Source organism: Puma concolor, chromosome B2 (assembly GCF_028749965.1).
Source record: "Puma concolor isolate L17-30 chromosome B2, mPumCon1.1.hap2, whole genome shotgun sequence".
NCBI lineage: Eukaryota > Metazoa > Chordata > Mammalia > Carnivora > Felidae > Puma > Puma concolor.
Window position 1 is genome coordinate 125,241,180 of NC_141671.1, and position 14,586 is coordinate 125,255,765.

The following is a 14,586-nucleotide window of genomic DNA, read 5'->3' on the forward strand; positions in this document are numbered from 1 at the left end:
TGAGTACCCAACTCTTGATTTCAGCTCAGGTTATGAGCTAATGGTTCATGGGTTTGAGCTGTGCGTTGGGCTCCATGCTGACAGTGCGGAGCCTGCTTGGGATTCTCTCTCTCCCTCTGCCTCTCTGTCCCTCCCCTGCTCATGCTCACTTGCTCTCTCTCTGTCAAAATAAATAAATATAACTTAGGGGCGCCTGGATGGCTCACTAAGCTAAGTGTCTGCCTTCAGCTCAGGTCATGATCTTGCGGTTCATGGGTTGGAGCCTTGCGTCGGGCTCTGTGCTGACCGCTCAGAGACTGGAGCCTGCTTCAGATTCTGTGTCACCCTTGCTTTCTGCCATTCCCCTGCTTGTGCTGTCTCTCTCACACAAAAATAAACTTAAAAAAAAATATATATATATATATATAATTTCAAAAAAAGGCATCTTGTAAGTCATATATATTAAGATCAGTTCTCTGAAATATAATTTAATTTATAACATGAGTTTACAAAACAAAATAATCTTCTAATTTCAGGCTTACTTTAGATGGTTATGCCATCTAAAATAAAAATGCAAATAGGTTCAGTTATTTTATTAAGTGAATGAAATTCATAATCCATGTTTAACAAATTTTATATTATAGGACATAAGTATTTATGCCAAGATAAATACATGGTAAGCTATTTCTTCTTAACTAATACAGGTATTTGCTGGAATATATAAATGCTAGAAGGGAGTAAAGTCCTTTAATGCTTGTGTGTTAATAATTACACAATTTACCTTGTCATCAGGAAGCACATGCCAAATAGATATTGTCTTTTCCTCAACTTCATTGTTGATAGACAAATATGAAGGCTGATAGATTTTAGTTGGTTCTAATATTAACACCTTGAAAACATAAGGCAAAGAAACAAATATTAGTGACTTCAGATTTAAATCATTTAGAGCTGTAATAACAACACTGCACTGATGTGGGAGGTTATCAGACGAGGCTCTGGGTCCACTGCTGCAGTAAAACCATTTTAATTCTTAATTGTTGCCTTCCTTATGAGTCCTTTGAGCATTTTATGGTATTATTGTAAGTTCCCATGATGCATCACTTTTTTTTGCTAAAGAAATTGGAAATAAATTTTTTTTTAATTTTTTTTTTCAACGTTTATTTATTTTTGGGACAGAGAGAGACAGAGCATGAACGGGGGATGGGCAGAGAGAGAGGGAGACACAGAATCAGAAACAGGCTCCAGGCTCTGAGCCATCAGCCCAGAGCCCGACGCGGGGCTCGAACTCTCGGACCGCGAGATCGTGACCTGGCTGAAATCGGACGCTAACCAACTGCGCCACCCAGGCGCCCCTGGAAATAAATTTTTAAAGTCCATATATTGGTTTCACTATTCCCAGGGAATGTACTCTAATGATGTATTTTTAAAAATTTTTTATGTTATTTATTTATTACTGAGATAGAGGGAGAGTGTGTGTGCAAGCAGGGGGAGGGGCAGAGAGAGAGGGAGACAGAGAATCCCAAGCAGGCTCTGAGCTGTCAGCGGAGAGCCCGACATGGGGCTCAAACTCATGAGTTGTGAGATCACAACCTGAGCCGAAACCAAGAGTCAGACACTTAAGTGACTGAGCTACCCAGGTGCCCCTCTAATGATATATTTTTAAAGTCTTTTATTTTATCTTGCAATACATGCATAATCTATTTCTATAAATATAAATATGTCCAAAAAAGGGCAGAAATGTGGTAAAGTAAATAATTCTGTACTTAGAAAAGATTCTACATATAGAGCGCCACATACTATTTTAGGTTTTCTCCTGCCACACCTTACCATCAAGATGTGGTAGCATGTTTTTCATACCCATGTAAATAGAGTGAGAAATGATTCTGGTTATTATTGAGTTTTATATATAAGGCAAAGGAAAGGACATAGCTGTATGAAATAATAAAAATGTTTTTGCACTGCTTTAAGATAAAACTGGGATCTTCACTAATGATATATTTAGCCTTGTGAGAGAGAGAAATAAAACCGACTCCTGTTTTGGAGATGTATGAGGGATATGTAATAAGTGAGTTGAGAATCTCTCTCAAAGGATGTAGCATATTATTACTGATATCTGGTATTAGGTACAGATAATATCAAAATGCCACACATGCACTAATTTTAAAGGTACTTCAACTATTATCTGTTTGTACAGACGCTTAAAAGCACCTACTTAGCTCAAATTTCCCATGCAGTCTTAAGTATAGGAATATTTAAAAAAAATTTTTTTTTTAACGTTTATTTATTTTTGAGACAGAGAGAGACAGAGCATGAATGGGGGAGGGTCAGAGAGAGGGAGACACAGAATCCGAAACAGTCTCCAGGCTCTGAGCTGTCAGCACAGAGCCCAACGCAGGGCTCGAACTCACAGACCACGAGATCATGACCTGAGCCAAAGTCGGCCGCTTAACCGACTGAGCCACCCAGGCACCCTAAGTAGGAATATTTTAAAAGGAAAGGAAAGCCAATACTAAACTATCAGAGAAACTAGAATAGTTCTTTCTACCCCACTGCTTAAAACTCAAGGAAAGTGGCTTTTAGAAAGAATCTTCTATCAAATAAGTTGACCAAATAAAAGTGGAGGAAAAACCCAAAAACCCTTCAGAAGATTCTATCAGCAAGGGATTATGGATTTACACTACACTGTGATCTAGCGTGCAATCTGAGCAAGAAGGCACATGGATTAGCAACCTGACTCTTGGCCATGCACTGCAAACTTAGTACTGATTTTATGCTATCTTTGTTTTTCTAAAATTTTTTTAACATTTTATTCATTTTTTGAGAGACAGAGAGAGACAGAGCATGAGCAGGGGAGGGGCAGAGAGAGAGGGAGACACAGGATCTGCAGCAGGCTCCAGGCTCTGAGCTGTCAGCACAGAGCACAACGTGGGGCTCGAACCCACGAACCTCAAGATCATGACCTGAGCCGAAGTCAGACACTTAACTGACTGAGCCACCCAGGCACCCCTGATTTTATGCTATATTTATCACAACAGCAAATTTATTTAAATTAGAATACAGAGAACTACAGAAAGTAGATTAAGAAGACAAAATTTTCTTTACTCTTAAGTATAAAAAAACTGCAAGGGCTTAATTCTTGGTCAGGCTCTAGTTATGAAAATAAGATAGAACAGATTACAAATAAAGCACAGTAAGAGCCCACCAGGGAACATATTCTGATTTAGGAACATACCAGGTAAATCAAGTTCCACATTCCAATCAACAGAGAGTGAAGTGGTACTGATTAATAATGGAAATAAACTTTCAATCTAAACTTGGCAGAATTAGTGCTTTCAAATCTGAGTATCCCAATGTTTGTGAAATGAAAATGAATAATAGGAAATAAAAGGTGGGTCTTCCAAAATAGCTTCCAAGTCACTATACCGACAAATGAGAATATACCTTTTTCTCTAATTATGTGGGCACAGAATTTAACATTAGAAAAACACAACACCAGGTTATCTCCTCTCTTCTCAAATTATGTCTTTATTGTGTCTCAAATATTTCTAACAGATAAAATCCGACCTATGTTTTCCCATGTCGAGATAGGGAAAAACATCGGTTGTAATTATCATCATCTAACATTTGTTGAGACCTTTGAAGTGTTCTACCCTTGAAATGACAAAATGGGAGGAATTTATGGCACACATTACAGAGGTAACAGAAAGACTGAGAAGGGAGAAGGAAAAAGGCAATTTGACAAAACTGGCTAGACACAACTCACTTGAAATATAAACATGCTTCCTTTTAGTTTCTAATCTTTTATACTGGTTAACATTAAAATTAACTGCTAAACAAAATTTTTAAAAAAGTAAAATTAACTGTTAACTTCTTGCATCTGAAGTGGGAATGACAGCAGTATAAGGCCTATAAGCTATACAGAGTAGATTTTTAAAAAAATTTTTTAACGTTTATTTATTTTTGAGAGAGAGACACACATACAGAGCACAAGGAGGGGAGGGGCATAGAGAGAGGGAGACATAGAAGCAGGCTCCAGGCTCTGAGCTGTCAGCACAGAGCCTGACGTGGGACTCGAACCCATGAGCAGTGAGATCATGACCTGAGCCAACGTCGGATGCTCAACCGAATGAGTCACCCAGGCACCCTATATACAGAGTAGATATTAAATAGAGGTACATGTCTCAGCTCCTATAAGAGTCCGTAAAAGCAGCATTCTCCTCTCCTCTCACCTAGCCTGGGGTGATGGGTTGATGGTTTCCTAACTGTTCAATGTAGGAAGAAAAGAAAATCTACATAGAAGAGAGGTGAGAAAAAAGAATCAACTGAACTGCACCCAAGTAATAATAACTGATGGGACCATTCAAATCATTTTGCTAAGAAACTTTTGTCTGTTTTCTTTTACCCAGGGTCACTATTATTTCTTAGAGGAATGAGAACAGATATGGTGGTGAAATAAATGGAAACAATCAAATAAAATACTTCTAATATAAATCATCTGGATTTTAGTCAGATCCACACTAAAAGAAGGATAATGCTATCACCCCAATCAAGACCTACAGTGGCCTTCATAAGTGTGAACTAAAGATGCTACTCTAAAGACATAATGAGTTAGTGACTGATATGACACCACAAGTACTAGAAACATGATTTTTTCTATGTGGTGATACAGGGGGAGCAAACTCCAATGGCTGCAGGGAGTGGGCCCAGTGGGAAAGGCAGAGGAGTGAAGCAGGAAGGATGGGACTGTAACCAGCATCTAACATGGCACCAGCTAGTTGACTTAGTAGGTTGTTGCTTGTGGAGAAGGCCAGTCACAGATTGTCAGTTCCTTTCACTTTTCAATAGCTAAAAATCTAGATTTTTGTATGAACTGTCCTTATTTTCACTTGACTTTCTTATAAACTTTATTTTTCAGTTTACTGCCTTTTCATTTATTTTGTCTTTCTTTTTATCTTCTTTAACATAGTAATTATAGTTATTTGAAGTCTTATGTGGTCACTTTAATATGTGAATCACTTCTGGGCCTGCCTCTACTGGCTGTTTTAGCTCTTTGTTATCCATCACTTTTTTCTGCTTCTTAGAATGTCTAGTAATCTTTGATTGTGTCTGAATGACACAATGCAGAGGCTCTGGATCATATCCTCCCAGAAGTTTCCCCACCCCTGCTCCCTAGCTAGCAGTCAAATTATCAGTGCTTCATCTTGATCCTATCAAGGCTTAGTTTTATTACAGCTTTGTTAGGGTGGATCTGTTTTAGTTTCACCTTTTCTCCTAGGGCAAGGGCTTTCTATGTTGCCACTAAATGCTTGGGGTGTTCAGCAAGGTCTCATCACCCAAAGTCCAACATCTTATCCCTGCATTGGTTAAGCTCTGGGATATGTGCTCAGCTCTCAACCTTCAAAAGAATGCTCTCTACCACTTCTGGTCCTGGTCCTCTGTATAGCAAGGGAATTTACCTTGTTAAGGTTTACTTAATACACAGGTTTCATCTAAAATCCAATTTTAGTCAAATACTGGGACCAGCAATTGCGGTTACTTACACTGTGCTTACCCCCTGTTCACACTATCTAGAGGTTGTCCTAGGACTCAAGGGAAATACCCACACAGAATCCTGGGATTCATTCTTCAAGGCTCCCCCTTCTCCAACACCCTCTCCATCTGTCTGAGAGTCCCAAACACTCCTTCCTGTCTGCTCTGCCCAGGGAGAATGCTATTCCCTGCTAGGGCTCCACCTCCTTGGGCTGCAGTCAGAAAAACACCTTACAGAAAAAAAGCAGGTGAAGGTGGGACTCAACTCCAGTACCTCCCTGCTCAAGGATCACAACCCTGCGATGACTGCTATTTAATGTCTACAAACAGTATTTTACATATTTTGTCCAGATTTTTATAGTTATTTATAGCAATAGCAATACCAATATTATTTACTCCATCATAGCTGGCACTAAAGAACCAACTCTCCTTATTTTTAAATGTTGGCAACAAATTATTATTATTATTATTATTATTATTATTTTAATCACTGAGTGGTCTTTTACTTAATGCTTATTTATTTTTGAGAGAGAGACAGAGAGCAAGCAGGGAAGGCGCAGAGAGAGAGGGAGACACAGAATCTGAAGCAGGCTCCAGGCTCTGAGCTGTCAGCACAGAGCCCGATGCAGGGTTCGAACCCACGAACCACAAGACCATAACCTGAACCAAAGTCGGATGCTTAACTGACTGAGCCACCCAGGTGCCCTATCACTGAGTAGTTTTTTAAACACGAACTTAATCATATGCACAACCTGACACATAATAAGAGAAACACTAATTAAAACCATCCTAATATACCATTTTTTCATCTGTAAGTTTAAAAAAGTACAAATATGATAAACACACCTTTTAGGAGAGACTTTCGGAAAATAGTCAGTCTCGAATGTTGCCAGTGAGAATGTCAATTGATACAATTCCTATGGAGGGCAAAGGGGCAATATCAATCAATTTCACTTCTGGGAATTTATCCTACAGACAGATGTGCACATGTGCAAAATGGCACAGGTACAATGTCTCATTTTAATTTGCATTTTTGACTAGCCAGTGAGGTTATTATCTTTTCATGTGATTTGCCCATTTTCTTTTTCTTTTGCTTACCAATTAGTAGGAGTTGTTTTTTTTTTCTTTGTGCAATTAGGCAAATTGATCATTTTGCTGCATTAATATTAAATATTTTCTCCCTGTCTAGCATTTGCCATGTTTATGGTGTTCTTCACTGAACAAAAGTTAGAATTTTTAATGAAATCAAATTGGTCAATATTTGCCTTTAGGGCTTAAAGGTCCCTTTCTTGCTTAATTAAGAAAGCCTCTCTCACCAAAGTATATACCTATATTCTCCTAACATCTCTCTTACTATTTTCGAGTTTTATTTTTTATATTCATATCATGACAGACAAATTCACATTAAACTAATTTAAATTAGCTCAGAATAGCTAATATGAGTGGTTTCTTTTCATAGCTGATTTTCTATTCAATCAAGCCAACAGTCAATTAGGTACTTCAGTTCTGTGCTGTCTTCTTTCCCCACGTTTGCTATCATCAGAGCATCAGCTGAAGGCATGCTGCCAGCTCACTCTGAGATAAGTATTTTCCTAGGTTACACATTATCTAGGCTAGAAAACAAAGTGTTTTAGTTTGAAAGGCTTTTCAAATGAAGATCCTGCGGAGCTCAAGGCTTCATCGGCAAGGAAGAGTGAAGAAAGCGTGTTAATGCCAGCAATGGATTTAATGAAATGAAACAGATGATCCTACAAGCAAGAACTGGAGAACGAGAATTAGAGAAAAAGAATTGAGCGTGGTTACCACCTGAATAGGGAGGACTGGACTAGAGAGCTCAAACAGAGTTTTACGGCATCACTTTGACGTGGGAGGAGATTAGTGCACACAGTGACTTGGTAATTCTTGAATCAGATGCTAAGCCTATACTGCTCTGGATGGCATTCTGAGAGCCATCAGGATGGGAAAGGCAGCAGCTGAGAAGATGAGCAATATATTTTTAAAAGTGTGTGTGTGTCTACTATACATGTATCTATATCTATATCTGGCCAAAATAAGTTGCAAACTGGAACCTATGAGTCATCATTTCTCACGATCCAAGGCATTGTAAAAGGTGGCTAGGGACACTAAATCTAACTCTGACCCATGTGGGTAATGAGTGGTCTAGATGGAATAACGACCCAGGTGAGCTTGACACTTTTCACCACAATAATGGTAACGATACTGATGACAATGTTAACAAAACTGTAGTATGAATTAACAGCACCCTTGTGTCTGGTCGGAAGCGATATGTTGACTAACTGCGCTAAGCAAGAGACAATCTTTTCTTGGAAAGCACACTTTACAACTTATCACAAGAAATCACCCAATTTCATGGCAAAAACATAAAGATGTATCTCACTTCTCTGATTTTGAGAAGTTATTTTTAAAAAGTAACACTAGTACTATTAAAATCACAGTGCAAGATGTTCTTTAAATAAAAGAAACAAAATAGAAATGCACTTAAAGTTAAGTTAAATGAAGAGTACTCACCGGAAACCTAACTACAGTAACATCTGTCTTTGTGGCCTCCACCAGGAAATCCATCCAGAAGTCCACCAGCTCCTGTTTGGCCACAGGCTGCTCTGTAGTCAGTTTCACAAAATGCTTATATATCAAAATTGTCTCTACAATAGACTTGAGGTACCTAAAAATGAAAAGATATAAAACACACAATGGGCAAATTTAGAACCACCTGTTCCCATGTATCCTGGTTTTAATCTGTGGATGTAATTGAAATACAGCGTTAATATTTAGGTATTCCGATTCCCCACACATTACTCATTATTTGTTATATGCCATGGACTTTCACGTACGTTGTCTCCTCTGTATCTCACAAAAATTCAATAAAGTAGGCTGTTATAACATCATTTTAAAGATGAGGAAACTGAGGTGCAGAGGGCTTAAATTGCTTGGACTGACTGATACGTCTGCTGAAAACATGACTTTTACAAAAATGCCTGTCTTCTATTCAAGGGAGTGGTTAATGCACATGTTTTAAAATATGCTTCCATGAGAAAGCTTTTCTAAATAGACCCTTCATAAGGGATCATTATTTTGCTTTGAAGCAACTCAGCTGATATATTATACAAATACCCTCCAACCTAACAAGACAGATGGCACCTCAAAGGAAAAAGTTAGGACAAAATGAGGAGCAAGATAATTACATGAATTAGTGGGTTTGCAAGTACTTCATAAGCTATAAACATGGACATTAACATTAAGTGAATGGACACTTAAGGCATTGTTTTGTGGTTATTACTGTTGCATAAAATAATGTCTGCTTTCTTGTCAACAGAAGCTGGGATACCTCACACCAAAGCTCTTTGGACCTGTGCTTCAGCCCCTTCTGGACCATCAGAATGATCACTGTAAAGAAATGACAGATTTGGCAGCATGTAATGCAGACATTTATTGGTTCATTTATTTCATGTCATTTGCTGAACACCTACTGTTGACATCGCACTAATGGTACAGCCCTGTTCCTAAGTAGCAGCACACAGTGCCGAGGAGACAGGAATGTAAAAGGGATAGCACAGCAACCTAAATATCAGTAGGGCTACCAATACACAGAGATACAATTAACCAAAGTCAGGCTCTGAGCTGTCAGCACAGAGCCTGACGCAGGGCTCAAACCCACGAATCGTGAGATCATGACTTGAGCCAAAGTCAGACACTTAACCGACTGAGCCACCCAGGCACCCCTAATTTAAAAATGACAAACACGAAAGAAGATTTCATGAGATGAACTAATCACATGTGTTTATGCAATAACACCCACATGCTTCTATCCGGATGCAGAAAAGGGTTTTAGGTGGGGGTCTGGTTTGTGGGCAGATTTAGGAAGGTCCCCAGGTAGAGAAGATCCCCAGAAGAGGCCTTCTCAGTGTGTGCTGAGACACAAATGCATGAAGCCACAGTCTGGCACATTTCATGTGACTGGAGAGCAGTGTAACCGGGGGGTGTGACAAGATCGGAGGCTGGAATGACTAAAGGCAAACGTTGTTCACCAGCCAAGGAGGTGGACTTTATCCCTTAGGCTGTGAAGAGCCATTCAACCATATTGATTTAAGGATTTCAGTGGAGGGGAAGGGTCAGACATGAATTTTTGGGAAGACCACTATAAGTGTGATACTGGGGAGGGTTTGCTAATGAGAAGACCTGAACGTGAGGAATTCTTTTAGGAAGCCATAGGGACCTACAGTGGTAAGCATCTCCTCAAGTGGTTCCTTTGATGAAAACAAGTCAGTGGTCCAGTCTCTGAGCCGCCCTGAGCCTTTCTTGATATCATGGTCAACCTTTTAAAGTCTTTACGGCTAGTGATCATCACACATGATATATAATAAAATCAGCATTGTTTTCCAAAACAGTCCTAAATGCACATGGAATTTTGCTTTCATCTCTTCAATTACCACATACATAATGATGAGACTTGGGGGCACTCCAGGAACAATTTGAAATGAGACAAATACACACATATAGGAAACATTCAAATGCATTAACAAGCCTTAGCATAAAGAAGTGAAAATCAACAATGAGAATCCCAAAACAGATTAGGTCATAAAGAGAACATAGGGTATACGTTTGGGGCAGAAACAGGGGAGGTTGGGATAAAAATCTGTCAATCTACCGATTCGATTTGCAGGTGCAAAATGTGAGGCCTCTGCATGATTCCTCTGGGTAACCCTAGCCAACTTGGGCTAGTGGGTTGGTCAATGTCATGAAAAGGCTAAGCTGAAGGCACGCAGACCTCACCTATGCCCAAAACCACCAGAACCTATATTCAACACATTTTATTTATGAACATGAGGTTTTCCTCTAAATTCTACATTTCGTTCTATAAGCAAATAAATTAAATCTAATCGTCAGTTCAACAAATAAAACAATTTGGAAATAAGTGATAAGAGTTGTTTATTAAAAGTAATTGCTTAGACACATAACACTTCACTATTACCATGCTGGCGTCTTCAGTTTAAAAAGCTTTTCAGATGCTTGGATGACTCTCATGTGGTCATTGGCCAGGACACTGGCACCCAGAAAAAATCCAACTTCCCAGTAGCTCTGGAGTTTTTCTAAATTTCCCTTTTTACCAAGAAGGCTACTTAGCTTCACCCCTGGAAGATCAACAGGAAGTACAATGTTACAAACACACAGCACCCAGGCAGAGCCTTTTTAATTTAAAAAAAAAAAAAAAAAGCCAGACATTTTATTAAAATACAATAAGCTTTTATTTCCTCCTTTCAGATTCAAATAGCTTTAAGTGTCAATTATAAAAGGGGTTTAAGTTCATTTAAAAAAAATCACTTTAATTTGAAAGTCCAAAGATAACTGCCACTGTCACTTGGATGTGCATCATTCCAGAATTTTAATATATGCCTGCACTGTATATGCATAAATTAAAAGGCGGTAACACCTTGTTGTGTAACCACCTTGCTTCCCTTATAATAACAAAGATCCTTTAGTTACTTGAAAGGGAAATATGATGCAATTCTATCACTCATTGAATTGAGTATAATTGGGTCAATTCAATAATGATAAATAGTAACAAAAATAATTAATAAAATAATAATTGAGTATAATTAGGCAATAATTAATAATAATTTTATATGCAAAAACAATTATATACTTAGAAAGTTTAAGAAATAAGGAAAGTGGCAGATAACACTGTCTTGATCACTGTTGCTTTGTAACAAGATTTGAAAATTAGGTAATGTAAATCCTCCAACTTTGTTCTTTTTCAACATTGTTTTGGTTCTTCTGGGTTTTTTTGCATTTCATTATACATTTTTGTCTCTACTTTGCCTTCTATTATTTTTGCATTTGCATTCTTTTGTTTAAAAAGAATATATCCTTGTAAAACTGTTAATTGCCACTAGTATTCACAACATTAAAGTATCAGGGAAATTATCTGAGATTTGGGACTAAGGTAAAAAACTGGGACATTTCATTTCAATATCCCACAGTGGCATCAGGTACCTCAAGGACTGTCCAGGGAAAGTGTGGCAAGTTCACTGTTTTAAAGATTATTTTCTTTGGTTAAAGTATCGTTTTCCAAAAAAATTCATACCTCTCAGGAAATATAAAATAGAACACTTGTAAAACATTCACTGTTTACTATTTATTAAAGATCTCAGACTTAGATAAGTTTACTTGTTAACTTGCGTGTTTTGTTCAGTAGAGATACAAATATTTTTTGTCTAGTAGTAAAACAGATAACCCCTAAGATTTATGACCTATTTGTCCTAATTTTGTTTTTTCAGTCAAACTCAGAAATCTTACCCTAACATTTCTTGTTAATTGATCTATGAATACCCTAGCTTCTTAAATGCACTTTGAACTGGACATATCCTCTTTTCCATATCAATGGAGTTAAATAAAATGTTTTACAAGTGTTCTATATTTCCTGAGAGGTATGAATTTTTTTGGAAAACGATACTTTAACCAAACAAAATAATCTTTAATAAACACTATGCCACTTTTTATGATATAATTACACTTAAGCCCTGAGCATTTCAAGAAAAAGTCCATTTGTGGGGAGCCTGGATGGCTCAGTTGATTGGGCACCCAACTCTTGATGTCAGCTCAGGTCATGATCCCAGGGTCGTAGGATCAAGCCCCGTGTCAGACACCAAGCTGAGTGTGGAACCTACTTGGGATTCTCCCTTTCTCTCTCTTTCTCACACACACACTCTCTCTCTCTCTCCCACTCACAATCTCTCTGTCTCTACAAAGAAAATAAAGAAGAAGAAAATAAAGAAAAAGAAAAAGAAGAAAAAGTCCATTTGGGAATCCTTCACATTTTGTGATAATAAGAAAGAGAATAGCTTTGCCTCCTTAAAATTTCATAAGATGAAAAAATTACACACAGGTATGGAACAACATGCACGATGTCCTATCTAGGTATAATAAAAAAAATTCAGTGAATACAAAGGAAAGAAGAAAGTGCATGGGGAAAATGAGATACTGAAAATAGGTGTCTCTACTAACCTCATTTGAAATGAGCTCTTTTTATTGTGTCATGCTTGCAGAACAGTGAACCGAGGATTGATCTAGCAGCAAATCTTGTTAAACATTTAAATAGGGACTATGACAATGTGTAATAGGAAAATCACAGTACTAGTGTTAAAAGAAAATTTCTGATTTATGCTTACATGCCAGAAGTTCGTATTATGAGAGTGACATTTAACTTTGACCTTGGCATGAATCTGACATGTTTGTGTTGTCTAACTCATTTTTATAGCCACTACGATTCCTATTAACTGGACATTAGGTCTTAAAATCTGAGTAAGACTACTTTACAGGAACTGCTGCTTACTCCATGAAGTAAGCACTGTTGGGCCATCTCACTATTAGGGATTCTGGCTGGCTTGCTGACAGCCGGATCCCCGGGGGCATAAACAGAATGGATTCTACAGGCACATTTGTCCTTTGTGGCTAACAAGCAATGTGTGAGTGAGCATCGGTATCACGTAAATATGGTAAAATGAAGTTTTTACAAAAATAAACATTTTCTGGGGCGCCTAGGTGGTTCAGGCCGTTAAGTGTCCAACTCTTAGTTTCGGCTCAGGTCATAATCTCAGAGTTCATGGGTTCAGGACCCGCATCGGGCTCTGTGCTGGCAGTGCAGAGCCTGCTTGGGATTCCCCTCTCTACCTCTACTCCCTCATGTGTGCTCTCTCTCTCTCTCTCTCTCTCTCTCTCTAAAATAAAGAAAATGAAACATGTTCACTTAATGGTTTTAGTTCTGATGATCATTATTGCAACATCACTATCAATGTCAGCCTTATCATTCCCTCCACTTCATTAACTAGAATTCTTTTGAAGACTACCCTCTCCCAGGGATTAATACATTTAGTATGCAGCATACTTTATGAAGAGCTGTACCTCATCCGCTAGATGAGCTGTGGTATCTCTTAAAAAAGGAAGGAAGGGATGTAATTTCTTCCCTATAATTTCTAATCTTCTGAGAAACTGGTCATCCCTATACATGACAAATGAGTTATGTTGTGGTGGGTGATGGATTTTGTTTTTGTTATGACTTCCTTTTTTAAATTATCTTTATAGAATTATGGATTTTTATATTCAGTAATACAGATTTCATTTTGATTGCTCCCCGGAAATGAGATTTGAAGAGTGGTTTGTCTCAATTCCAAGCACCCTGTTCCTTTATTACATCATCATTACATCACCAAACCCCTAATTCTGACTCTCTCCCATAAAATGTCTCATAGTTGATTGAAAAATTCCACAAAAATGGGGAAATCGTCTGTTACTTAGCTAAAATCTGAATATTAACTTTAAGTCTTGTGAAGCTGGAAATAGGAAGAACATGTAAGATGTGGTTCTGTGGCTTTTTTTTTTCTTTTTTCCTTAGAGAGAGAGAATGAGCAGGGGGAGAGGCAGAGAGAGAGGGTGAGAGAGAATCCCAAGTAGGCTCCAGGCCCATTGCAGAGCCCAACACAGGGCTCAATCTCAGGACTGTGACATCATGACCTGAACTGAAATCAAGAGTCAGACGTTTAACTGACTGAGCCACCCAGGCACCTTGTGGTTCTGTGTTTTATTTTATTTTTTTTAATTATTTTTTTTTAATGTTTATTCATTTTTGAGAGACAGAGAGAGGCAGAGCATGAACGGGGGAGGGTCAGAGAGAGAGGGAGACACAGCATCTGAAACAGGCTCCAGGCTCTGAGCTGTCAGCACAGAGCCCGACACGGGGCTCGAACTCACGGACCGTGAGATCATGACCTGAGCTGAAGTCTGACGCTTAACCGACTGAGCCACCCAGGTGCCCTGTGGTTCTGTGTTTTAAATCCTAGTTCTAAGTAGTCTAAATATCAATGATTATTCAAAAACTGGGAAAGTGAAACACAGATCATGAAGTAGTTAGTCTTGACCTCAAATACACACATGACCAGAATTGAGAGTCTTTGGGCAATAGATTAGGACAGTTAAGAATAGTTTTACCTTAGAGATCTTAAATTTAAGATGATATGTTTAGACGCCTCCAATTTAGTGATTATCTTACGGTATCTTAAATTT

At 38.3% G+C, this 14,586-nt stretch overlaps 1 protein-coding gene across 3 annotated transcripts in view; it reads right to left on the reverse strand.

Moving 5' to 3' along the window:
• Positions 1 to 14,586, reverse strand: part of MAP3K5 (mitogen-activated protein kinase kinase kinase 5) — a 210,667-nt gene that overhangs the window by 77,976 nt on the left and 118,105 nt on the right. For all 3 annotated transcript variants that reach the window (XM_025926112.2, XM_086707946.1, XM_086707947.1), the window contains exons 9-11: positions 10,499 to 10,658; positions 8,038 to 8,191; positions 761 to 868 (exon numbers count right to left, since the gene is read on the reverse strand). In XM_025926112.2, coding sequence (XP_025781897.1) covers positions 761 to 868; positions 8,038 to 8,191; positions 10,499 to 10,658 — 422 coding nt within the window. The remainder of the gene's footprint in view (positions 1 to 760; positions 869 to 8,037; positions 8,192 to 10,498; positions 10,659 to 14,586) is intronic.